The sequence below is a fragment of the Macrobrachium rosenbergii genome, chromosome 14 (genome assembly GCF_040412425.1).
Source record: "Macrobrachium rosenbergii isolate ZJJX-2024 chromosome 14, ASM4041242v1, whole genome shotgun sequence".
Classification (NCBI taxonomy): domain Eukaryota; kingdom Metazoa; phylum Arthropoda; class Malacostraca; order Decapoda; family Palaemonidae; genus Macrobrachium; species Macrobrachium rosenbergii.
In genome coordinates, this window is record NC_089754.1 from 38,089,884 (window position 1) to 38,116,770 (window position 26,887).

Consider the following 26,887-nt stretch of genomic DNA (forward strand, 5'->3'; position numbering starts at 1 on the left):
CATGATAGAATTAAAGATTGAGACGGAGTGATAGTGAAGATTTAAGATCAGTTGATGATAAGGTAAATAGTGACACAGTAAAAGTATAAAATTTCAGAAAGATCTAACATAATACAGAGAATGAACGAGTGGGTGTGTTTATGTAAGTGTGAGAGAGAGAGAGAGAGAGAGAGAGAGAGAGAGAGAGAGAGAGAGAGAGAGAGAGAGAGACTAGGAGCCTCCAACCTTTTCCATCCTCCTGTTCTCAGTCCGCCTCACAAATTCACGCGACAAAACTACATATTTTAAGCAGCACTCAAAAAGCACTTAAAATCATCATCTGGTTTAGGCCACCAGATTCTCCTTCTCCCTCCTCCTCATGATTTTCCGCCTCTCTCTCTCTCTCTCTCTCTCTCTCTCTCTCTCTCTCTCTCTCTCTCTCTCTCTCTCTCTCTCTCTCTCTCTCTCTCGCCACATGCACCACCCTCTCCCTCTACCCCAAGTACCGGCTGTCGTGAGATCTTCATCACATGTTCATCATCTTTTTGTTTTGGTTTTTGTGTTTTTAAATCTCTTATCGTTAGGAAAAATACAAATTACTATTACATTTGGTATTTTGAAATGGGAACTGGGACAAATAATGCATTTTTTCGTATAAGTAAACCACTACAAATTGGATGTGATTAGGCATTTGCAGTAGGAACTGGATCGAAAAATTCACTTGTTTTTGTGAACACTGATTTTATAAATGACTGAAGTATCAAAAGAATTAACAAATATGTTCAAAAATAATTTCGAAAGAACTAAAACTGTTTTCATTTTTAACTTTTCATGTGCTTCTAGTAAACACCAAGTGATGTTATTTGCTCATTTTTTTTTTTACAAAGTTGCTGAATTTCTGTTGGTTATTTGATTTCTTTGGCACCTGAATACATGGCATACGACGGTCGATTCATTTGTTATTTTAATTATAGTAAGAATACGGGAAATAGTGTTATTTTATTTACAACTAATATTCACTTTTTGTATAATAGTTACATGCAAAGGGCCGTTGCTTCGATGCTTACATTTGTTTGAAAGCAAACTGACTGTGGCGTAGAGTCCTTAGGAGCTTTAAAAAATAAGGGGTCATGAGTGATAAATGTTCGATTTTTGTTTTTTCCATTTGTATTATGAGGGACATCTTTCTGTCTTACTTGCTTCACAGTATATTTATTCATGTTATAATGACGCATTGTGATGGTTACTACAGAAAGCCTTGAATTGATTTTCCAGGTGCAACACCTGAAGTAGATTTGAAAGTGGTGACACGTCTGCAAGAAATTATTGAAAATCAGCGTGAACAGCTTCATAAAACCGAGAAGGAAAACCACACTAAATCATCTGAGCTTGATAATGTAAGTATTTTGCCGGAAAAGCACTGTTACATTGCAAACGTTTTTTTTAGTAAGGTAAAAATCTAGCTTCCTGACACACTTAAGTTACACAGTTCCTTTGTGTAAACTCAGCAGCTTCTTACTATTAATTGTTTTACCCATGCTATTCAGTTTTATCACTTCATAATTATACAATTAAAATATCAAAGTCACATACTGGCTTCCAGCCAATGCTCTCCTGCAATATGTAAAAAAGAAAGGGTTATTAGTATACAGTACTGGGGATTGTCTCAGCCTTGTACTTAGAACATTTATTTTTACTTGTAAATGCCAAAAACAGTTCATAACCTGATTTTGATGAGTATTTAGCAGTCATGTTAGTAGATTAAAATTGCAATGATTTACAGTAATATTTTTAGTTTTATTGTTTCTCGAAAATACTGATTGATGATGACCTTGCCATTTTGCAGCTGAAATCGCAACTAGAAAAAGTCAATCATGTGAATCGTGAGTTGAGGCGAAGGCAACGAACCAATAACATTCAGATGAGATCTTTGATTGATGAGAGGGCAGAATTACAGGCTGCCCTGCAAGAAGAGACCCGTGCTGTCAGTGTGTTAAGACAGCGGCTTGGTTTAGCTCAGAAGGAAAATGAGGATTTAGCAAGCTCTAGCGTAAGTATTATGGAAGAAACTCTTAACTTCAGATTCTCTTGTTCATGATATTATGATTTTTTTAACAATTATTTTCCTTCATACATATAAATGGGAAAAATACTGAACTCTGACAATGATGCTCACACATATATATTGTACATATTGACATTATGCTTTCCTAAGGAGTAGCAGATTGTGTATTAATAGGTAAGGTAATGATTTTTTCAGAGTGATAGTCTGGATCTAACAAATAAGTTGGTATTTGATCGTGATGACCCCAATCGACCTCGCTTCACTATGACCGAGCTTAAGGAGATCCTTTATGAACGTAATGAGCTCAAAGCCCGAGTATCTGATTTGGAGGATGAACTGGAAATGTACAGGCCAAAGGAAGAAAGACAGTATGTAGTGCGCGGAAGTGTTTTTCATTCTGCATGCAACGTGTGTGCCATAGTGACTCTGATTCAGCTCACCCTATTTGTTGCCCGGCTGATCCTTGCATGCCTGGCAGTGACTTATAGGCCATAGAATAATGTGTTTAGGATGGACCAGGATGAGTAGTGCTTTTGCCCAGAGGCAAAACTATGGCTAATCATGATTAGAATTTTAGTTTTAGAGCTACTTCCAAATTACCTGTTGAGGGAGCCAGGAAGCCCGAGGGACCTAATATGAAGCAACATCTTGAAATGATTGATGATATTTTGTTAGCTGAGCTTCTAGTTTGGTAGCTATAAAGGCTGGTCACATCAGGTAGAATGAGTACAGTAATGTCTTAGTGGTCCTGGGTTTATTGTGTTGTCCTGTCATTTTTCTTTTGAGGGTCAACAAAGAAAGGGGCCAAATATATATATTTTGGATGCTAGCACACATAGAAACACATCTGTAAGCTCGGTTTTAGACCTCAGTATGGTATTACTGGAGGTGCATACAGTACTGTACAAGGATGTGATATAGCTAGATAAAAGCTTATTTCATAGTGCCTTATTGTACAATTAAGGGAGGAACCTCCTAACCAAGTGCCAAGCATTGTTATTGTATATATTGGATGCTATATTTTTATGATTTTTAAGGTGTTTATATGATTGTATTTAAATTAATTTTAACAATATTCTAATACTAGTCTAAGTCAATATATTTAACACATATTGACTAAAACCGTCCATTTTAATTGCATAAACTTCTGGTCATGTGTGACAAAGTGGGGCTGAGACAGGTATGAAGTGTTAAGAAATTACTTACTTACCCACTAGTCTCTCTGTGTTCAGGAAAATTTAGATATTTCTTACCGAACACGGCATCTTCCATTTGATTCTCAGGAATGTTGTTTTCACGCTCTGCGGTAGTTATGTACTTTAGCACTTTTTCTTCAAAGTAGAGGTAGAGTCCAGAGTGATAATGACAAACTGCCAAACCAGAACAAATGAATTAGGATAGTTGAAGTACCTGTGAGTAATTATTTTATGTGCAATAGTTCTTGAATCTTCTGAACGTCACTCAGTCTGTGAGTATTAAAAGAGCATTTTACAAGAACCTCTCTGAAGAATTAGATATTTTTACCAAGAATTGAATGTAGTGCTAAAAGATAAGAATGGAAAGGTTCTTAATGCTCTAAAGTCACTATGCTGGATACATTTCCGAGTGATAAGGTAATGTTGAATTTAGGAGTCAGCAGATTGCAGTATTTTACTCATCTTAGAAATTTAGCTAAAAAGTAGTATTACTAGTGGTGTCTATTGTATATTTCAGTTGGTTTTAATGTTGGAAAATTCTTGTCAATTTTGTCTAATCTTTTTTGCAAGGCTAACTGGAAAACTTTGGAGCTGTACAGTATATACTTGGTATTCGTGCAAATAATGAAAGTTATATACGCACTGTAATTCTGCTGCAATTAAACTTTGAGTTAATATTCAGCCTTTGAGTAAAAATATCTAGAAATAAAAAATGTGCATTGTTCACCACTGCGCTCCCCCATCACACACACATGCATGTGTCACATACACACACATTATATATATATATATATATATATATATATATATATATATATATATATATATATATATATATATATATATATATATATATATATATATATATATATATACATACACATAGTTTTTCCAGTGGCTAAATCTATATTTTTTTACATTGTCTTTGGATGTGGCAGTATTTTCGTGGTATCTCAAGGGAGCCTCCCCCTGTTTGGGGAAATGGCTTAATGCTGAGAAACAAATAATATACATACAGATATATAATTGCCTGTCATGAACAGCTCAGAAGGCCTGAAGGAGGTGACATTGTGTTTTTATGCATTTAATCTTTATCAGCTTTATTTTCATAACCTTTGTGGTAGGATTTTAAATGGGGTTGAGGTAATAGGTAGCTATTATATTAGAACTTAAGTTTCTTTTTAAGAATTCCAATATTATATGGCAATAGGTTTTAAATTGTTGGACTCTGAAGTAATTTTTTAATATAGTGTTCTATTTCTGGATTTCTTGTAAGGGTTTTTCAAGTATTAATGGCATGATTGGTCATTTGGGGTTTAGTTCGAGTCAGCGTTGCTGATAGGTAGCTCTTACTTGAGACCAGGCAGAACAGTCCTTTGAGATTTTTGCAGATAATTCAAGTGGTGCTAAAACTGTTGTGTGAGGTTGTTCTTTATCTTAAGGTAATGTTGAATGGTAAATTGTGTATGTCTGGCTGCTACTATGCAGTGAAGGTTGTAACCTTACTATATGGGCTCTTAAGAAACAAGTTTCAGGGACCTATAGGTTGAGATGAAGGAAATTAAAATGATGTTTTTGTCTTGGTCATCTTGTTAGTTTTACTCTCTTTGGATCATTCCATATTGAAATGATATATTGAATTTTGGTCATTCCTTTTTGACGGTAATGTCTACCCATTAAGTTTTAAATCTAAGGTCATTGGTAGTTATTGCATACCTGATTGACAGCCCATGAATAAAATGAGAAGTGCTTCATGCCTCCCTCAGCCTCACAGCAGCATCCAGTTACTTTTCTTTTTATTACTGTTGTTATTTCATGTGAAATCTTCCTGTTCCATCCTATGCTGTTCTACCAAACTTTACAATGTTAAAAACTCACTAGTGCTTGAGTTTTGAAAACTTATTTTTGCCGGAGTTTTTAATGTTGAAGTTTATGGCCATGACGAACTTTGTTAAATACATCTTTACTGCATTATCTTGCTTTGCTATGCAGTGTGAATTAATAATCAGATACTCTTGAGTCTCATGGTACAAATTTATAACAAAGTTCTCGCCATAAGGCCTACTGTCCATTGTAAGAATCAGTCTGGGCAGGTGGAAAGTTTGGTTAAAGAATATTTCATAATTTGTCATTTATCAAATGATGTAGCTATATGTACTTATGTGAATTATTTTTATTTATATTGTTTAATTCATATATTAATATAAATTTTGCTTTTTTCATAAGTCATAGTCGAGTACCTTAAGTGATGATAACTTTGGCCAAACTCTAAAGAGGTAGCAGCTGGGACGGAGTATTATTGGTGTAGTGATATAGAAAACAGTCTGACCTTTCTAAGAATTACGTCACCCTTGCTAATGTCGTCTATGTTAGCAAGTGAGCAGTCTTCTCAAGTATAGAATTTTTTACGAAGGAGCAAAGAAGATGTTAAGCATTTTGACTCTTTTGAATTATCATCGTTAAGTTTAATGTAAGTAATGGGTGGTAAGGCAAGTATGAAAACTTCATGCATAAAAATCATCTGAGCACATCATGCATATTTATTATGGCTTTACTGGTTATTATGAAATTTTAATAACTACATCCTACAGTACTAACATTACATAAATTGTAGTCTGTGTGATTTATCATTTCCACGTTACTTAAATATGCAGACATGTTTTGCAACTGAAATACTTCAACAAAGGCACTGTATTCTGTATACAGTACTATAATAGGTTTTTACAGGAGTGTATAGTGTAGGCCACACTGAAAATTTAGGAATTTTCTCAGTTATTCATTATTGCTTTCATAATTAGAAGTTTGTCAGTTAGACTGAAATTTATAAAAATGTGATGCATCGTCCAATAGCTATAGGAATGTGCCTTAACCGTAACAGTTTTCTGTTAAAGCTCACATGGACAGAAATTTAGACATTTAAGATTGCTGCAAAGAGACAGTGAAAACAAGAATAGTTTTGTATCTATGTAATAAAGGGGGCAATGTCTCGTATCTATGTAACAGTGGGTTTGAAAGATTGCTTTGTGTCATTGTATTGTTGAGTGTAGCATGACAGCTTTAAAATAAGGGCCTTGAATATATCTATTTTTATAGATTTCATATTAATGACTCCCAGGATAACTATGAAGGATGCTAAGAAATATAGGAAATATATATAGTATATATACTGTACAGTATACAGTATGGGAAAATAGGATATCAGCACTAGAATGGTGCAGTACTGTGTGTTGGTGCTTAATTTCAAACCCTTTAGTTCTGTTGCTAAATTGAATGTTATGTAAAACTTAGAGTAAGGAGAATAAGAATAACTTTTTTAGGAAACAGAAGAAATTTTACTGAGACTGTTGGTTATACAGGTATTGTGGTGTGTTACTTCCATACTTTACAGTCATCCAGATTCATATAAAGAGCATCCCATATTAAAGTACATGGTTAAGAATAGGAGTAATGGTGAGAAAATTTAAGGTCTGAAGGGAATTTCCATATTGAAAACATTCATTTAACATTTTTGTTTTGCATCTTATTTTGAACAGGATAACTAGCTTCCATGATAAATTTTAATTTGATCCATGTTGCTGTCACACTAGGTTAAAGTAAAAGCTTTTCCTTTAGATACACATATGTAGGAATTTACCTTGGCATCTTGTAGAGTTGCACTGATAAGAAAGGTGAAGGTATTGCATTAAAAATCTTGTTTGCATGCATGCTGTTGCTGTACCTCAGGTTACTCTTAATTGCATTTCTTTAGAGTAGTATCATGGTAGAAAATTTGCAAGTATTTTGCTATTTTCTAGGTAAATGTTAAGAAAGTTTTATTACCTTGGTACCTCAAAAGTATGATAAGTAAAACCTTTTCTTTTAAAACGACTAACATGTATGGGTAATAAAATGGATACACCAGTGGCTCAGTTGCCTTACTTTATAAGGTAGAGCCCTGCTTTACTAAGGAAACAAAAATGGGTTTGGAAATTTTATTTATTTTTTATAATGTAGTGAACTTTTTTTCAGTTTATGGTAATGACTGTGTGACTTGGACTTACTTTTCATGCATTGCAATACCATTTTTAATCCTCCTGAACATATCAACAATTGGTGATGCAGTCTCTGTTCCTGTTATTAAAAATACAGTACTCACATCCATCTCTTCAAATGGACATGAGAAACCAAGACTTTAACTTTTCCTTGGCTTTTTTCTAGACTTTTATGTTGGCATGCATATTTATGAGATGCTACTGTACATATGTTAAAAAGTGTAGTATGTTTCAAAACTTTGTTGGCTTCTAAGTAAAACAGAATGAATTTGTTATAAACTTTGAAGCTTTGGCTATAAGTCTTCTGTTTGCTTATCTTATCAACTTGAATTTTCTCATAACATATTCTCAGCTGCTCTTTGTAAATATAATGGGTGTTCTCTGATTTGTGTTAGAGTATTTTGGATAATCTGTATACTTGTACTGGGGAAGTAGGAATGACTGTGACTTCTAAATTGAAACTGAAAGTTCCTTTCTGTTGGATGTTTGAATTTTTAGCCTCATTAATGTTTTGATTATGTGCTTTCCAGCAGTGAATTTTTGTCGTCCATGTGCTGTGTAAGCTAAAGCCAGTTTTACACTTTATTGATAGATTGCTAAGTACAGTACACTGCAGAGCTTCAGTCCAGCTGTTTAGGTTACAGTTTAGGAGAATGAGAAGTTAACACAGTTATTCACATAACTACATAATAGCAGTAAATTTAGTTGTAGTTATTTTGATTTCAGTCAAATAAAACCATTTTTGTGAATTCAGATTTCAAAATTTTAGGTTTCCTTGTGAGCTAGATTAACTGTTTCATTTTATCATACTGGAAACCATTTTGATCATTGCTCTTGATAGAGTTGTTGTAGCTTTGTTACCGGCATACTTGTCTTTTATCACCACATTAATATAGAGGCTAAACATCCTCCAAGGGATCTTTTAATAGGAAGCGTGTAAGGGGTTCGTCCAAAGTATAAATTTTAGTAAGGTCAGACTGCATATTTTCATTATATTTTCTAAGTGTTTAAGAATTTGATAATGACTTCTGTAGAACTGGAGTATTATAGAAATATTTTTTGGCTGTGTACCTGGATGTGATGACCATGACAATAATTGCCATATTGTGTGTGTGATACAATACAAAGCATGATGGATTTTAATGTATGTGTAGTTTGTTTCTTTCCATCCTTCTATATTCAGTATATTTAGTGTTTTCTCTTTATCGTTGATGTTGAATATTCTTTGTTGTTCTCAAGTATAATGTAGAATTTTTAAATCCACTCATCATTTCTGATTGGCCAATATCGATACAGTAATTTATTGGTTGCTGTACTGTATAGACTTGGCACTTTGTGGAACGTCTTGGTACGTATAAAATTTTAGTTTACAGTATACATAAATACTACCTATAAATTTTTTTGGAAACCATGGCATAAAAACTATTTTTATATATTTTTGGAATAAGAGATTGGCTTTTGATCATAATGACTTCGCTGCTGATACATGAATTACATGATTTTGAAACTCCACGGTATGTATAAATGCTGTACTTCATTCATATACCAGTGAATCATGATTGCTTTGTTGAGATGCAAGACCCAACTTTACTGTAACTTTAGACGTAAATTAAACCCTGATGCTTAGTTACATAATTGCAGCTCATTTCTACAAAGTTAGTTCCCCCATGTCCTGGTCTCCAGTTGGCACCTGCACCATGAGTATATACAGGATTTTATACATGAGATTGTTCAGGTTATGTTGAGCATTTCTGTAGCATACAAGTGGCATGAAATTGGGATTGACCATTATAGATTGTATTAATTAAAAGAAATACATACAGCATTAGGATACAGTTAAGTATAACTAGATTTGCATGATTTTTAAAGTGAAATTTTAATTTCGTGTGAATTTTTCAGCCAAAAATTAAGAGCCGTACAATACGAAGTACAATACTTTTGAGCAAATATAAAGTCAACAAGACAACGATTGCTTTTATGGAAGTACAGGATCTTTTTATTTGTTGGCAGGTTGTAATTCTTCAGTGGAAGTTTGCACAATATTTTTGCAAGGTTGTAGCATGAAAAAATTCATTAGTAGGTGTTATATCTTCTAATTCTAACTTTAGGTAAATAAACCAGACTTTCCACAGAAACGAAGTACTATAAAATGTTGCTAATGTACTGTACAGGCACATGGCTAGCAATATTTGCATATATTTAAACAATTACCTGCTTTTTCTTGCTTTAATGGCATAAATTACTTGTTATAGCTGTGTATATTTTTTTTATGCAAAGTTGGAAGCATACAGACACTTTCTATATAATGTGTACAGTACATCACTGAATGCAAGTTTTTTCATTCTTCTCTAGGCTTATGTTCCTTGAATAGAGTGTTTTACTGTGTTTTGTAATTAACTTTCTTTAGCAAAAACCTTAGTTTTTGCATTGTTAAGAACAAACCCTTCAGGCCAGCCCTATGGGAATTACGGATATTAACTCAGTGGTCTAGTTAAGCTATTCATTAATGATATTATTTACTATATGCCTTTTCCCATTTTGGGGCAGATGCCAGAAGGGTACAACCTTCCAGTTTCTCAGTAAGTCTTTAGGTATGAGTTTGCTGTCCCCATGCCCTTTCTCTTGACCCCAGCAATCACCGGTACTCATTTATAGCTGGGTGGACTGGTGGAAAGTGAGCTGCAATGCATTAAGCCTTTTCCCTAATGAAGTGGCACCAGAAAAAAGACATCGGTTGCAGCCACATTCATATTACACTGTATCCTACATGAACCTCTGTGCAGAAAATTTGTGCAACATTAGCTGCTTTTTACACTTACACAGAAAGCTTGCCAGCAAAGTTTTAAACATTACACATACTGTACTACACATTCATATCTATCATGCATATAATCTCTCACTTCCTAAACATGGATGGTCCTCCTTTCCAGAAGCATATCCACTGAATTCATTCAGTACTTTGTAGGTCTTCCACTCGTCCTTCCTCTGACACCTCTGAATTATACACCTTTCACCAACCTGTTGTGTTTCATTGTTTACAGATGACCAAACCATCTCAAAAACCACTGAGCCAGCTTTTTACCCAGGCCAGATTTATACCATTTCTTAAGAGTAGATGCACACTTTTACCCTCTCAATGATTTATGCCATTTTTACTTCTCAGATAATTAATGTAAACAGATTCAACCTTTTTTTTTTTCTCTTTAGGGATGGATTCAACTCATACACTTCACTTCTATAAATGAGTTTGTTCAATAATCTTTCCACACATTCCATCTTTAGATTCAATAGCCACTTCAACTGTCTACCATGTTTGTCTCCTGTATGTTTGGAACAATCCTCACTGCCTACCTTGCCTTGGGTATTTCCTCATCTTACCATCATCGCACTTTCCCCAAATAGCTATGTAAATCAAATAAATCAGCTGCTCTCATTTCATCATCCATCAGTTATTGTTTGCACTACCTTTTCATTTTTCCAATATCCACAAACACTGGCCCAATTTTTACATTTTAACATACTCCTCATCTGCTTCTTCCACCACAGTACCTTAAACCCTTGCCCATTTTTTTCTCCACTTTCACTGTCTTCCTCTCCAACTTGATCTATTTGTCTTAACTTTTCCCTTTACCTTTGGTAACAAGCAGTACTACTTGGATACTGCTTCCTTTGGAAGTGCCACTAACTTAGGATTTTAATGTCTTGTTTCCCAAGGTAGAGGAGTGCCTTGCAGAGGATTGTGAATTCCTTTGGTGAGGAAATGTTCCCCTAAAGAGCAGATAAGGCACTCTTTTTAGACTATTAGAAATAAATGGTTTCTAAAGAATAAGATGAGGAAAATATATATATTTACTATATATATATATATATATATATATATATATATATATATATATATATATATATATATATATATATATATATATATATATATATATATATATATATATATATATATATATATATATATATATATATATATATATATATATATATATATATATATATATATATACATACATACATACATACATACATACATACATACATACATATATATATATACAGGCAGTCCCCGGTTAATGGCAGGCTCGGTTAATGGCGATCTGGTTTTACGGCGCTTGTCTAGCGACAAAAATTGCCGATTTCCGTTTATCAGCGCTGATAATTGGGTATTGGCACTGATACATACCTAACAGAGGCGTCGATAACCGAAAAAGCGCCAGAAATCGCCGATTTTCGGTTATCATCACACCCCCAGAACGGAACCCCTGCCGATAACCGAGGACTGCCTCTACATATACATATACATACACAGGCAGTCCCTGGGTTACGACAGGTCCGACAGGTCCGGCTTACGACGTTCTGAGGTTATGATGCTTTTCAGATATATTCATCAGAAATTATTTCCCGGTTTACGACGCATGTTCCAGGGTTATGATGCGTCGTACACTGATCTGACGGAAGAAATATGGCTCCAAAATGGCAGAATAATAAAAATTTTGAGTTTTTTTTATGAAAAACTCAATAAAAATGCAGTTTACATAATTTTCAATACACCCAGAGCATTCAAATTAAGGTTTTCTTGGATTTTTGACGATTTTTCGACTTACGATGATTTTAAACTTACGAATGGCGTAAGAACAGAACCTCGTAAGTAAACTGGGGACTGTGTGTGTGTATATATATATATATATATATATATATATATATATATATATATATATATATATATATATATATATATATATATATATATATATATATATATATATGTATACATATATATAGATATATATATATATATATATATATATATATATATATATATATATATATATATATATATATATATATATATATATATATATAATTTAAACAGTACTGTACAGTATTTGTCCATGAGGAAAGTACAGTAAAGCAATCAAGTGCAAGATCTTTTGTCTTGTACTCTAACATTAGAGTAAAGGGTGAAAGATTTTACACACCATATTTTATATTACATTGTCATTCCCATGATAGAAGTTATAAGTATATGTATATATATTATATATATATATATATATATATATATATATATATATATATATATATATATATATATATATATATATATATATATATATATATATATATATATATATATATATATATATATATATATATATATATATATATATATATATATATATATATATATATCATATATCATATATCATATATCTTTGGGACCTTGATCCCTGGACTGGGTGTGTCGCTTAATGTTGAGTTCCGGATAATGGCAATCGGGATAATTGACTGATTACTGCATGTATATATTAGCAAAAGCTTGAAAGCTTAGGGTGCACATGAGCAAGAGCAAGGGCAAGATTATGAAAGTAACTGAGAACCAGGAAGGTGGAACAATGAATGTTAATATGGAAATTGGGAGAATGGAAGCACTGATTCTTGTGAATATTCAGAAATTCACAGTGTGTGAAGCAAGAAAGGAGGAGGAAACTATATGGATGAATTGTTTATGTAGCAGGGGCATCATTTAGGGGGGGCTAGGGGGTGGGGGGAACTGCCCCCAGACTCAAGTTTACCCCTCAAGCCTCAACTTGCCCCCCCCTCACCTCCCAAGCCCCAGGAAGTAACAGCAGCTGGTTTTCCATTATTCGTACCGAAATTCAAATGTTTCATCACATTAAGTTATATCTCTATATCTATCTATCTATTTTGTGCTTCAAAAAGCACATAAAATAGCTTAAAATAAAAAAAAAACAGCTGATTAGGCTCGCTTTGCTTGCCAAACTGTCTCCCCCCCCAACAAAAATCTGAAATGACACCCCTGTTATGTAGTACATGTGATATAAGAATATCTGAAATGGTTAGAAGTATGGAGATATGTAGAGTGGTAAAGATCTATGTTTCTTTCTTGGGATAGAGATTTACTAAAAATTAAAGTCAATGCAATCAGCATATGATTAACACCCAAAATTAATTCAAGCGGCCTAAGTATATCCAGCTTGATGAAAATTTTTGTCACTTGCCGTTGGAATTATTACCAGTACTGACAAGTATGGATGTTGTATACAAACCTTAAGGATATTATAGAGCAGTTGTATATTTCATAGACATTGTTTTAGAAGGAATGTCCTGTCATCTTCCCACCCTACTGACTCTAAGAGAACCCTGCTCTGCAGATCCATTAGGATATGATGACTTAACAACCACTTTGAGAAATTTCAAGTTTTGAGCATTATAAAACTATTCAGATCAAAAGTACCTTTTAATAAAGTAATGGCTTGTGTTCATAAGTCAGTATTAAAGAGGAATTTTGTAATCTTGTAGTCTGTATTTATTGTATGTTATTAGTGTCACTGCATAGGACACTTCATCATAGCAAATAACCATATACACAAGTAATACAACTTTTAGTGTTAGTTTTTAGATGTAGAGCAGTTGACAATCATCTAAAGCACTTAAGAGTTTCATATATATCAGAATGTAGTCTTGTAAACTGTTAACCTTCATTTATTTGGAATAATATCAGGAGACTATTATTAAAAATGTACACATATCTTTATAGAACAAACCAAAAGGCCTTTGGCTTAACTAGCAAGTTTCAAGGGATGAAATGTGTGTATCTGAGAAAAGGAAAAGAAGAGCAGCTATGGAAAGGAAATGTTAGAAGATATCTGTTACTTTGAGATATTTATAGTTTTTGGTCCATTTTTATCTAGAACTGTCTCTTCGAGTGTAATGAGGTTGCAATGAACATATTCTGTATATGTACTTAGTAATGAACTTAAGTAATCTATGACTGTTACAGAATAATCTTAATTTAGTTTTATAATAGATCATAGTGGAAAGCAAACTGTAAATGAATACACTGAAAAGAATTTAAGTACTAGTTTTAAATCATAAAATTGCCCAAGGAGAAAAATCAAAATGGTGATGCTGCATTATTTTAGAAGACTGTAAATGTAAGAAAGTACATCTCAGACTCCTTAAGAAACAGCTTATGATGATAGCCAGTCTTCAAATGGTTTGAATTTGAGTGTTCATAGTGCTAAAAAGTGATTCATAAGTTTCTCTTGTGACTTAATATTAGTTATTTTGTAACAGTGAAACCCAGATCATGAAAGAAGGCTTATGAATTTGAAGTAAGGAAGGGGGTTCTTAGGTTGGGTTAAGTTAGGTTATGTTAGGTAATATTATGATTGTACCATTTTATTTTTTATACCAGAATAGAAGGAAATCCTCTTCACAGCTCAACAGAAAGAATGGGTGTTTTAATAATAAAGTATTTAGTAGTGCTGAATAGCATGACAGTTGACCAAAAGAAGCCAACTAATTTTCACCCAACCTGCGTATCATAAAATATTGCACAAAAGTAAAACTTCACCTACAATCTATATTCTTGAGAACCCACTGGATAATTTTTAAGTACAAGCTTCAACAGACCATAAAATTTGCACAGAACAAAGCTTGGCAATGTAGGCATAACTTTTAGAAGGAAAAGTTCAATGGTAGATGTAAAAATAAATTATTTTGAGTAATCAACTTGATAAAGTCAAAATTGGAGGCAAACAAAAACTGTACTACTTTTAGTAAGTTTCCAAAACTGAAACATTACTTCATGAGTGCATGGAAAGAGAGAAGTGTAGTTCAGATTGTTGAAATTAGATTTAGTGCTAATCAAACTCTGGTAGATTATTTGCCAGGATGAGACAAGATCTGCTACTCTACCATGTTAGAAGGATATAGAACAAAAAATAGAGATGCAAGATATGGCAAGTAGTAATATGGTGAAAGTTAGATGGCTAGAGTAGAGATGAATTACAGTACCTATAAAACATGGTTATTAACATAAAAAAAAAAAAAAAAGAGTTGTTAAATTTCTGGAATAATGAGTGGAGGTTGACCAGAAATCACTATGCAATAGGGCTATATTCAATCACAGGATGAAGCATGACAGTGTATCTAGTAAAATGAGAGAACTCTTGAGTAAATAAAAGTATTGATAAAGAAAAGTGAGCATGGGAGTTTAAACTGTTGTAGATATGCTTAATGATGAAATTCAAAGAATGTAAAGGATACTAACAAATTTCTTGTTAGGGATATTAGTAAACTTAAAAGACTGAAATAAAGATAGATTGTAGGAACTTTATGACTTGGTCTTGATCACATCAGTACCAGGTGTTAATGATATCCTATCAGTTTATCTAAATCTTGACAAGAATACTTGTGAAATTAGAGTGAAGTATAGCTGGTGCATAAAAGATCAAACAAAAATTTAACACCATGGACAAAGAGTGTTGTTCCATGAAATGTTGAAACTAAAGTGCTTGAGGCCCTCGTTGTTGTGTAGTTTTACTAATGTTTTAAATGAAATCTTGATAGAATATGACCGTTAGGGTAGGAAAAAATTCAAGGCATAATAGCAGTAACTAAGGTTTTCCTCAGAGTGATTCTGAACCTGATGGTAATATGCAATGGGAAATTTAGTAGGAGAAAAAAGAAATGTGTTTTAGAAAAGGGAGGAGCTACCTTTGGTCAGTCTTTCATCTTAGAACTTTTTTACAGCATTGTAAACAAAGAAGTTGCATTGACTTCCTACTCTGGAGATTTTGCCAAAGCTTTTGATAGTGTCACCTACAGCACTTTAAAAGGTAATGAGAAATTATTTTATCCATTGAAAAAGTACAGTTCATGTATTTGCATGATAACCATTTGTATCTGAGTTACAGAACTCTAAGTGTAAAGAATTTTTCCAGAATTATAAAATCACTTGTATTCTTTGTCATAGTTTTTGGTTTTGTAATGTACTGTATAAAGTACACGAAGGAAGAAATCTTAGGTATCATTGATGGCTTGAATTGAAGCACATTGAACGTTTCTTAATTGTTCTATTGATAACACCAACAGTTGGTGAATATAAGGAATGATTTACGAGGGTAGTATATGAAGGAGGAAAACTGGTAAAACATTTATGAAGTTGAAATTTAACTGGATACATGACTCAAATATTTACAAACAATTATATTTCCTTCAACTCTATTTGCAAAGTTTCCACTTTAACCATGTTTTGTTACAAAGTTATTTTTGTAGCCTTTATTTCAGTATTTTAAACTAGAAACTGTAATATTGTAGTTCACCTGACAGTATTTTCAAGTTTCTGTGGCCCTTTTCCATCTCTGCAGTTGTGGGAGATTATACAGTGGCTATCTTGCTCAAAGTAAAAACGAAATTTGAGGTCAATTTAACTCCGTTAAATCTTCATCTTGTAAGTGACAGTCTGGAGAAGCAGTTACAAAACCATACCATGCATTACTCATAACCCTTCTTCAACCAGCCTTCTAACATTGTGGCACCAAGTTCAGTTTTTCTTCCCCTTCAGAATTACGAGTATATGTTCATCAGATCAGAGGACTTAAATGGAACACATCATCCACACACTGCATATCTTTGGTATCCTAATACAATGTCCTTACATACTGCTTTCTTTCAACATATTAAACGTAAGAGGTGCTGTCAGATGTGGTTTCGTTGATTGAGTTTACTCTCCTGAAATACCACTACTTTGCATCTTGGACAACATGACTACATTAATGCTGTTGCCACGTAAGATTTTGTATAGAAACATTGTTTTATACTTCACAAAATTTACTATCCTGTGAGTAGTTGTGACATTAAATACTTTCAAGATTTATGTTTATTTGCAGATAGGAAATATTAACAGTATTCTATCTTTATGTATTGAGCTTTGATAACCAGTGGAAAACAGTACTATGGGATTTTCTAGACAGAGGATGTCTTAATTTTAATGAGAATTTTTGTTCTCTCAGAATACACACAGCATGAGGAAAAGATGGACATTATATGGTAATTTATGTTGACTGATCCTTTACTTATGTATGTATAGGGAACTTCAAAGGCCAAGTAATGAAAAGCAGACAGTAAGTAGTAAAGTAGCAGGTAAAATATCAATCTGATTACAGTCATATGTTTGGTGCCCCTAAAAATGTTTCCATTGTGATAGCATGTGTGGTCCTCATTTCCACATTGGTTCTGGAATTTTATCTGCAGTTCCCAGACTCTTAAAGCATGATTCCCTTTAACTTTGATATTTGAGAAATATCTGATCTTTATTAATTGCCTTTTGTCAACTTTATTTGCAGTGACCATTCATAGAAAACTTGGTGCATTGTCCGTAAGCATTCATTGTTGGTATGCAGTTGCATGGTCTAAGCATGTGTGCTTCTTTAAAAATTTTATCAAATATTTCAAATCATCTGTTGGTTATGCAGACAGCATATCTTTTTGAACTATTTTCCTTTGAAATTTTTGCCATTTTAAAGTACGATCTAAAATTGCACTGAATTTATATGTGAGAATTTTGCAAAATAGTTTTGGCTACTGCATGCAGACAGTATAATATATCAAACTGTTTTGTAGTGGGGATAGTGAGTATTGCATAAGCTGCTGTAGGTGCATGATTATACATGTATATATTACCTTACTAGGTAAATAGACCCTCTCATGTACTATTTTGATATAATAAGGCAAAAGATCTTTATGATGTTATACGTTTTACACTTTCTCTCAAATTTACTTTTGAGTAACAAAGTTGTCAGTAATTTCAATTATCATACAGAATTTTTTTTCTGTCGTGCCATACTGTTAAGCTGTATATAGAAAGTTATCTTTTTTGACAATATAAACTACCTTAAATATGCTTATAAATCCATTTAAATTGCATTTCAAATGATGTAGTATACTTTTTACTGACAATAGGTTAGAGCAACAATTCTCATTTCTCTTTTTTTATTTTGAGCTTTTCATTTATTGGGCCTAATATGCAGTTAGTGTTATTAGTTTAGATGTTATCTGGCTTCCACATTACTGGGTAATGCCAAATATTGCTTAACTGTGAACAAGACATTATTTTTGAGTTTTCACAATAGAGTAGTTTGTTTACCTCAGTCATATCTTATACCTTGCCCAATGACTTTAGTCCAAAGATTTTCATTTGCCAGTCCTTTACTGAATGAATAGATATGCATTACCCAAGGAGAGCATAAATGTATACATGGATATTGATGAACTAAAGCGTGCAGCATACGTCTAGCAGAGTGTAGTGGTTTTATTTGAGCTTTATGTCCAGGTCTGTTTAGCTGCTGAAGTGGAGGTCAGATGATTGCTGGCTTTTGTTCCTTGATGTTATCATCGTTGTCATACATGACTGAAGTCTTCCTCTTCTGAGTTAACTCTTCTCTCAGTTCAGATTTATGTTTCCAGTGTTCAGGGTTATCTCGTATATTTCTGTTTCTCATTCTAACAGAAATTACAGTATATTTACTCTGTGAATGTGTTAGACACAAGGGTTATGTATTTAAAATTGCAATCAAGTACAAATTTGATGTGTTGTACTAATTTTATGGTAAATGAAAAACCATGGATGATTAATCGGTACCTGTTTGATATTGAACTGGTCAGCTTCCCTTGAGTATAGTATATTATAATAGACATTTGTATTTAGTTACAGTGGCATTACTTACGCACTTTACAGAGCCAGGAATGTGATTCCAGTGAAGTTTTATGCAGTTCACATTGAGAGTGCTCAATAGAAGGTAATGACGTAAGTGACAATCACAAAAAGGATCTGTTGGGAATAAGTTCATGACAAATATTGTGATTAGTACTTTCTGCCAATTTAGATGTTTTGGCAAAACTGGTGATTTTTTTTTTTTTTTTTTTTTTTTTTTTTTTTTTTTTTTTTTTGCTTCAAAACATATGAGAAACTAACATATGGAATACAATAAGTAATGTCTAAAGGCTGAGATGGGTGAAGACGTGATAAATTCCTTGGAGATAACCCAGATTGCAGCAATGAGTAGAATTTAGTTTCTGGCTTTCTAACATTAAAGATAATTTCAGTTTTTGATGCTTCTATTATTTTTATTCTGAATTTAATTTGGATGTTTATGTATTTAGGAGAGGTAAAGATATTAGTAATGTTGACATAATCCATCAGTTTTGAAATCTCAGAACTAACTCTGTTTTATTCTATATTTGTATACATCTAATACAGGGAGTCTGCATATTTTCTGTGAGTTAATGACTTAACAGCTAATTATCAGTAATGTCACTGAAAGTTTGAATGGGAAATTGTCATATTTTTTGTTTTTCTATTTCGTGTTCATATGAATTATTGGTCTGTTACTTGCATTAATGCCTTATACACCTGTTAAATGAAAAGGGTGTTGGGCAGCTAATTATACAGCATTGATAGTGGTAGTACTTAGAGGATGGGCACCATATCCTCTATCTGAGGAGCCTTCTGTCTCCTGTGCTGAAAGCACCGTTTGGGAGTTTGAATGATACTGAATCTTGGAAGCATTCAACTTCCCTTTACTACAGAGTGTGTTTGGAATAAAATAGAATATGCATATCTTTGACCCAAGTGGGGTTTATAGAAACATTTAAACCATTTCAGATATAGCTCTCTAAGAAGATATGTTTAAAAAAATGAGGGACAAACTGAAGGGTGTTTGAGGTTCATATTATTCTCAATGGTTGTCTGTTCCCTGGATTTTGAGTTTTCTGTAGAAGAGATACAAAGTTGGTGGATCAGTGCAGAAGGAAGGAACAGATGATAAGAATTTAAAGTTACATAGATGGAAGCATCTTTGTTTATCCACTTTGACCATAAAATTAGCATGACAGTTAAGTATACCTTAGTTTTACCAGACCACTGAGCTGATTAACGGCGTGACAGTACCTAAGTAGTTATGCTCAGAGAAAGACAAAAGATAAAAAGCTGTATATAGGAAGGTTATCAGAATTTCCCATTTTTGGAGTCGTGTTAACAGCATAGTTTACATGGGCCACAAATTTTGAAGGATGAGTTTCTTAGAGAATTCAGAAATTTTGTAATACTGTACATATACTTAAAGCATGAATACATAGTGAACAAATAAGGGTTGGAAATTTATTGTAAGAGAGATAGTATAGATAAAGGAGCCATTACATTTGCTGTTTGGAGTTCCATACCTTACATTCAGTGGTCATGTCCTAACTCAGTTGTAATTTGAGGACAGCGTGTACATCACTCGTAACTAGCAATTGTTAACATTGCCTACAAGGCATGTGTGTTTTTGCTTACAAGGCATGTGTGTTTTTGAAACTCAGTTAATTTCTTTCTGCATATATGGAATTTAACAGTGCAATTCCTTTATTCTAGAAAGACTTAGAAGCGCATTAAACTTGCTGTTATTCTACTTGGGCTTGCAAGTCCTCATATGTGGTACACTTCAGGGCATCTACATTAGATCATTTTTAATGTAGAAAAGACAGTGACCTTAATGCATCTTGGAAACTCCACATATAGTAGAGACCTAAATGATTATGTAGGAACCTGGAGTTTGCTATGAGGATGTGATGGGAAAATACAGGTTTGGTGAGAGAAACCATGAAGAATATGTAATGCTATTCTGTCAGAACGAGGATTAAAAATGTTATGCATAATTTTTAAGAAGCCCTGAGAGACTTGATTAAACATATGAGCTGTTTTATCATGAGAAGTACAGATGATATCAGCCAGGTGAATAATGATTAACACAACATAGGCTGTTATACATAGACTTGATGGTATGTTAAGAATAAATCTGAATAAAGAAATGGTCAAAAGAGTGAAAAAACAAACTCAAAAATGAAGTCAGAAAGAACTATAAAAAACAAATGATAGTAAGTAGAATACAAAAAAAATGGTGGTTCAAACCTGCTGAAGAGGGCTAATAAAAAGCAGCAGAAGTGTGAAATATAACGTCTGGAAAGGGAAATTTTTATGGTGTAGGAATCAGGAAGAAAGAAATTTTTGGGTTTAAGAGAAATGGAAGAAGCTTTGAAAAGGGCAAAATATTTAAAATGGAAGAAGATTCAAAAAGGGCAAAGTATATAAAAGAAACTGAAGAAATCAAAGTTGCAAAGTACAGTAAGACAAAAGGGAATTGTGGAGGCAGTATCAGAAAATCTACTGAATGAAAAGAATTAATAGAATTGAAGGACATTGACATCAAAGAGGGACTAGTTGAGAATGTGGCTTCTTAGGAGGTGGTAGGAGAACCTTGGGAAGACGGAAAGGGGGAAAGGCTCCAGGGCCAACAGGAATAATAAGCAGTTTGCTGAAATTGAGCAAAGAATCAGTTACAGATGGGCTGTTAAAATGTATAACAGCATTTTAAAGGAAAAGATAGAACAAGAAGAATTGAGAAAAAGCAGCACAGCAGTGACTGTATGTACAAAGGAAGTGTTTGCTCTAATGTACAAAAATATAGATACAAGCAGTCCCCAGTTATCGGCGGGGTTTCCGTTCCGACGGCGTGACAATACTCGAAAATTGCCAATCTCTGGTTATCAGCGTCACTAACCAGAGATCGGCCCCTTTTTTAGGTACAGTATATATCAGCACCAATACCTTATTATCGGCACTGATAAGCAGAAATCAGTGCATATCGGCGCCAAAAATCGCTGATTTTTGTTGCTAGAAAGCGCCGTAAAACTGGATCACCAATAACCGAGCCTGCTAATAACCGGGGACTGCCTGTACTGTAATAAGATTACCAGAGCATGCTTTAAAAGTATTGGAGAAGGTGCAAGAGGAAAGATTAATGAAAGAAAAGGATGTCTGTTGTTAATATCAATATTTTTCAGTTTGACTTCACACAAAGAAATCAGCAAGTATGACAGTCTGTATAAACGGGTGACTACAGGAAAAGTACTTATGCCATGCAGTTAGTTTGGCATTATAATAGCAGATGGAACAAATACTGTACTTACCTACCTTAGGAGGAAGCTGAAGTCCTGTGGCATGAATAAGGTAGTGGCAAGATATGTTGAAATTTTTGTCAGCATTGCCACATTGCCAGTTGGAAACAAAGGTTTCAGGCTGGAAAATCTAGATTTTAGACCTTTTCTTTTGGACATGTCACCTTGTCGCTCGCTAAAAATCAATTGTAGATTGGTCACGGTGAGAATTTCACAGGTGTGAAGTATAAGACAAGAAAGATTAATATTTCAGTTAGATTGGGTGAAGAAAGTAAATGTCTTGTAATAAACTTCACTGGAAGTTATTACAGGTTATTTTTAATCAATGGAAATATTTATTCTCAGCCTTGCAGCTAATCCTTACATCTTGAATGGCAGCAAATTTGAGGAAAATAATTTATGCTTCATTTTGAGCTGGATATAACTGCTCTGTTTATTTCACAACTAAAAACAAATTTCACTCAGTCTTAATCTAGAATCATAGGTGAAGGGGATGTGCTAACATTCCCTTAACCTTTCTTATGGTAATACATGCAAATAAGACATTATGAGAAAACAAGTGGTAATTAAATCTTGAACTCAAGAAGAATAGAAGGACTGGCTGCAATCACCTCATATATTTAGTAAGGGTTTGCCGCAGCCAGTGATTACAGTAACTTAAATATTAGGTTGTACCTTTAACAGACGTTTTATGCAGTGATGGAAAAGGCAGGGAGAGAGACAAAGCAAAAATAATATTGAAGAGGATCTCTCAAAAACTTCCTAAATGGGATGTAGTTAAAGAACAGGCAAAGGGGTCATCCAGTCTTTGCTGCTTAGTTGATTTTCCTTATGTAGTATATCACCATGCCTTGTTGACTTCTAAACTTAATCAGAAAAACATATCCTCAGGAAAAACAGATACAGTATAGTACAGTATACCAAATCGTAGTGTCAATAGTAGGAAAATGTAAAAAAATGTGGGTTTTAATAACAGGCAATTGCATTAAATTACCTAATACAGTGAATCTTGATGCATTAATAATCACATAAGAGCATTTTAACTATAATAATCTGCCTTACTTGGAATGGTTATATGTTTGGTAAAGCAATTATGTTCACTCTTTTTTTATTTATATAACCAACTAGAATTTTTTTTGTAGTCCAAGTAGTGGGAATGTTTACATAAATTTTTAAAATTATAATACATTTTCTGTATAAAAGAATCAGGAATTAATCTTTGATGAGGACCATTTGTATTTACGAATTTTGATTATTCTGCTTATTATAGTAACACATTGTTACATGGGATGTTAGAAAACAAGGTGACTGACTCAGGCTTAATGTCATTTCATCAGTATTGACGTTCAGAACAAAAAAGACATATTATGTACATTTAGATTTTGTGGTTACATGCAAGGAAGAATTATTACTGTATATTGTAAATGTTATTTACCATCTTTCAGCTGATCCCTATATGTTAGTTTTTGAAGTCAGCAGGTTGTAATTTGCCAGTTCAGTGACTCATTTCCCTCCTCACACAACAACTCAAGTCAGTGGATTCCTGTCACTTTCCCTCCTTTGAGAGGCAGTGTCAAAACTTCCTTATGGAGTAGAATACACGTTTCATTTTCCCTTTGTCTTATGGGATATGTGAGTTACCTATCTCATTAACTGTTGGTTGTGTTTGGTATACAAAGAGTCTTTGTTTCATTGAATACTGTAAGGATCATAAAATAAGTGCAGTAGTTTATTATTTCTTCAGTTGCCAACATCTGCCTTTGTAAAATGTAACGCTTGTTTCATATCTAAAATCTTCTTCATCATATCATTTACTACAGTACTGCCTTATATCTGCTTTACCCTTCTTTCTTTGTCTTTCTTCTCAGGAGAATTGAGTACTGGGTAATTTATTTGATCAGTAAGCTCATCCTCCCATCTTCTCTCAGTCCTTTTTCTTCACTCCACAAGGGAGTTCTGCCTCTTCATAAAAATAATTTTTGCACAAATCTGAATACCATGGAAATATGTTGATTCAAATTTCTGAAGGTTCTTTTTGGTAAAGTGATCCTGAATGCTTCAGTTTTCTGATGCAGTTGTCTAAATATAGAAATACAGTACCAAAATGATTAAATATGTTGAATTTCGATAAACACCTTTTTGGTGTTAGAATGTTACAGATCAGTGTTGTTAGTAAGAGGTACAGTTTGGGTGCTGAAGAATAGAGAGCTGGGTGCAGGGATATGCTGGAAGTTATTGTAGGTGTAGAAGTTAGGGAGCTTGTTATAGGTGGATGTTGGAAATTCTGGGAGCTGTTTTGGATGTAGGAAATACAGAAGGTAGTTGTGTGAGTTTGAGAAAACTGGAAGGAGGCTGTAAGGAATGTCTATACCTTGCAAGTATAGGAAATGCAAAATATGGTGTGGAAAATATGAAAGATATTTTGGTACAGTAAAAATCTCGGTTGCATCTGGTTGGTCAGCCATTTTTGTCAGTAGTTTAGAATCAGCCTATTTTTTTTTTATATTTGAAATAACCACATAAGGCAGCCCCTGCTTATCAGCAGCATCGGTTAACAGCGTTTTGGTTTTACAACGCTTGGCTAACGATGTTGTTAACCAGGTCTTCGGCGCCGATCAGCTTGGCCGGGAACAGAACCCCTGCCGTTAACCGGGGACTTCAGTATAGTTATGCACATACAGTAAACCCCGGACTCGCGCATTCGCGGGTTTCTCTGTGGAACACATCTAGCCATTATTCGCGGAAAATTCGCCCATTCGCGGTATTTTTCACTGAGAAATATTCACTAATTACTGTATTTTCATATAATTTTCATGAATAAATGCACTTTTTGTGATAAAACTATTTAAATATTCAGGTATAAGCATTTTTACAGGGTTTTTCTTGTGTTTAAACTATTAAAATAGGCAGTTCTAAGTGTTTTTAGAGGGGTTTTAAGTATTCCTGGATTTTAGCTATTCGTGGGGGGGTGTGGTACGCATCCCCCGCGAATATGGGGGCTTCACTGTTTTAGAAAAAGACATGTTTTTTAATACAATCACAATATAAGTAAAAAGAATTGTAGTGACATGAGTTGTATTTTCCAAGGAAACATGAAGTGTCAGTGTCAGTTTTGAAATTCATGCCAGAGCAGCCAACTTGTTTTATGACAGTGACACCAGTGGATATATACTCGTGTTTTCACACCAGGTACTTTAACCCAAACATGCACACAAATAGCATAAATTATTTTGCTGAACATAACTTATTTCATTGTGGTTTTGTTATTCCTGTATTCACAGAGAATGTACATGTCATTACATTGAAAGTGTCAAACTCAGTATTATTTTTCAAGTATACTTTATTACATGAAAAATAAATAATATTGTTAATGTTCTTACATTTCTGAGGTAACCGGTACTTTCCTAGTAAGTTGTGTTTTCAAGAATGTCTTGAAAGATCTCATTTGGGATGAGTTTTATGAGTCACCCTTCTTATGAGAAGTGTCAAAACATGTGATTCTTAATTTCCATCAAAGTAGTACATTTTATTTAAGTAGAAAACTATAGTAGAAGTCAACAAGATAAATTAAAGCACTTATTAATTTGAGTACAGTTCAGTACTGTAATTCATTTAGATTTATATTTTGTACCTTGTTGAACCTGAGGTTTTAAATTTTTGTGATTTTTTTTTTTTTTTGGGTATAGTATTCAATATTCAAGTGAGGTCATTTCTTCAAAAACAAGAAGGTATTGTATCTGATTAGGTGTTACAGTAATTTTTTTGTCAGTTATGAATGTAGTAGTTATTGGAATTTTGATTTATGAATTTTTTTTTATATATTTAACCATTTTTATTAATTTTTCAGATTTAATCACTATATTTTGGGCAAAAATGCTAGTTAATTTATTTTTACTTATTCTGAATCAAGCATTTCAGCCTTGTATTATCATTATGAAACTTGTAGTTCATATTTTAATATTTTCTCCATTTGATTCATATTCTGATTTCTTCTCTTATGCCTAACGTAGTTTGTTTATTAAACCACTTTTCAGACTATAGCAAGTGTTTATACATATGCTAAATAGTGCAATCAAATCCTTAATCATTGCTGCTTTCTGTAACTAATTATTTTAAAATTCATATTAACTTGAGCATCCTTTTATTTTATGACATTCTGTGGTTGCTGTGAATGGCTTTTAAAGCTTTTATATTAGAAAAATGATATTCTAGTAAGAAAACATATTAGTTGTGGACTTCCATGTATACATTTATTTCCCTTATCTATTGTACTAAATTTGTAGTTGATGTTAAGAGGGAATTCTTACTAGGGTTTTACTGAAATAAGAGTTTCCCATTCAAGTATGTTGAGCCTTAGAATCAGTGGTGTGGTGTTGTGAGTGTCATGTGCTACTAGTGAGGTGTGTGTTGCTTGTCTCATCAGGCGGAGCCACATAATCTGCCCACCAGTAGAGATGATTGAAGCAGAGGGGGGGCTGCAACCTCCTACAGACCCACTCACACCCCCTCTCTCTCTCTCCGACTCACTTTCCAACGAAATACAGTAAGCCCAATTTTTCTTGATACTTTTATGATGTAAGCACTCCATGTAAAGTCCTGTCTCTCATGCTGTAGAATTTAAGACTTCTAGTTTCTAGATGTTTTCTAATTACCAGACTTTTACCTACTCCTTTGTGTCATGGAGTGTTTTCATGGTACTTGTATATCAAGATAGATGATGTTAGTAAGCAAGGAAAAATGCTGCGAATCATGCTTGTAAAATGCAGTTCAGTACTCTAGACAAATGGTGTAGTTGGGATTAC

At 33.5% G+C, this 26,887-nt stretch overlaps 1 protein-coding gene across 1 annotated transcript in view; it reads left to right on the top strand.

Annotated features, from left to right (window-relative positions):
* The window catches only part of LOC136845940 (RILP-like protein homolog), a gene marked incomplete in the record, with an annotated part of 299,776 nt that overhangs the window by 268,453 nt on the left and 4,436 nt on the right, over window positions 1-26,887 (top strand). The window contains 4 exon segments of the mRNA XM_067116470.1: window positions 1,255-1,376; window positions 1,826-2,029; window positions 2,240-2,412; window positions 26,509-26,628. Coding sequence (XP_066972571.1) covers window positions 1,255-1,376; window positions 1,826-2,029; window positions 2,240-2,412; window positions 26,509-26,628 — 619 coding nt within the window.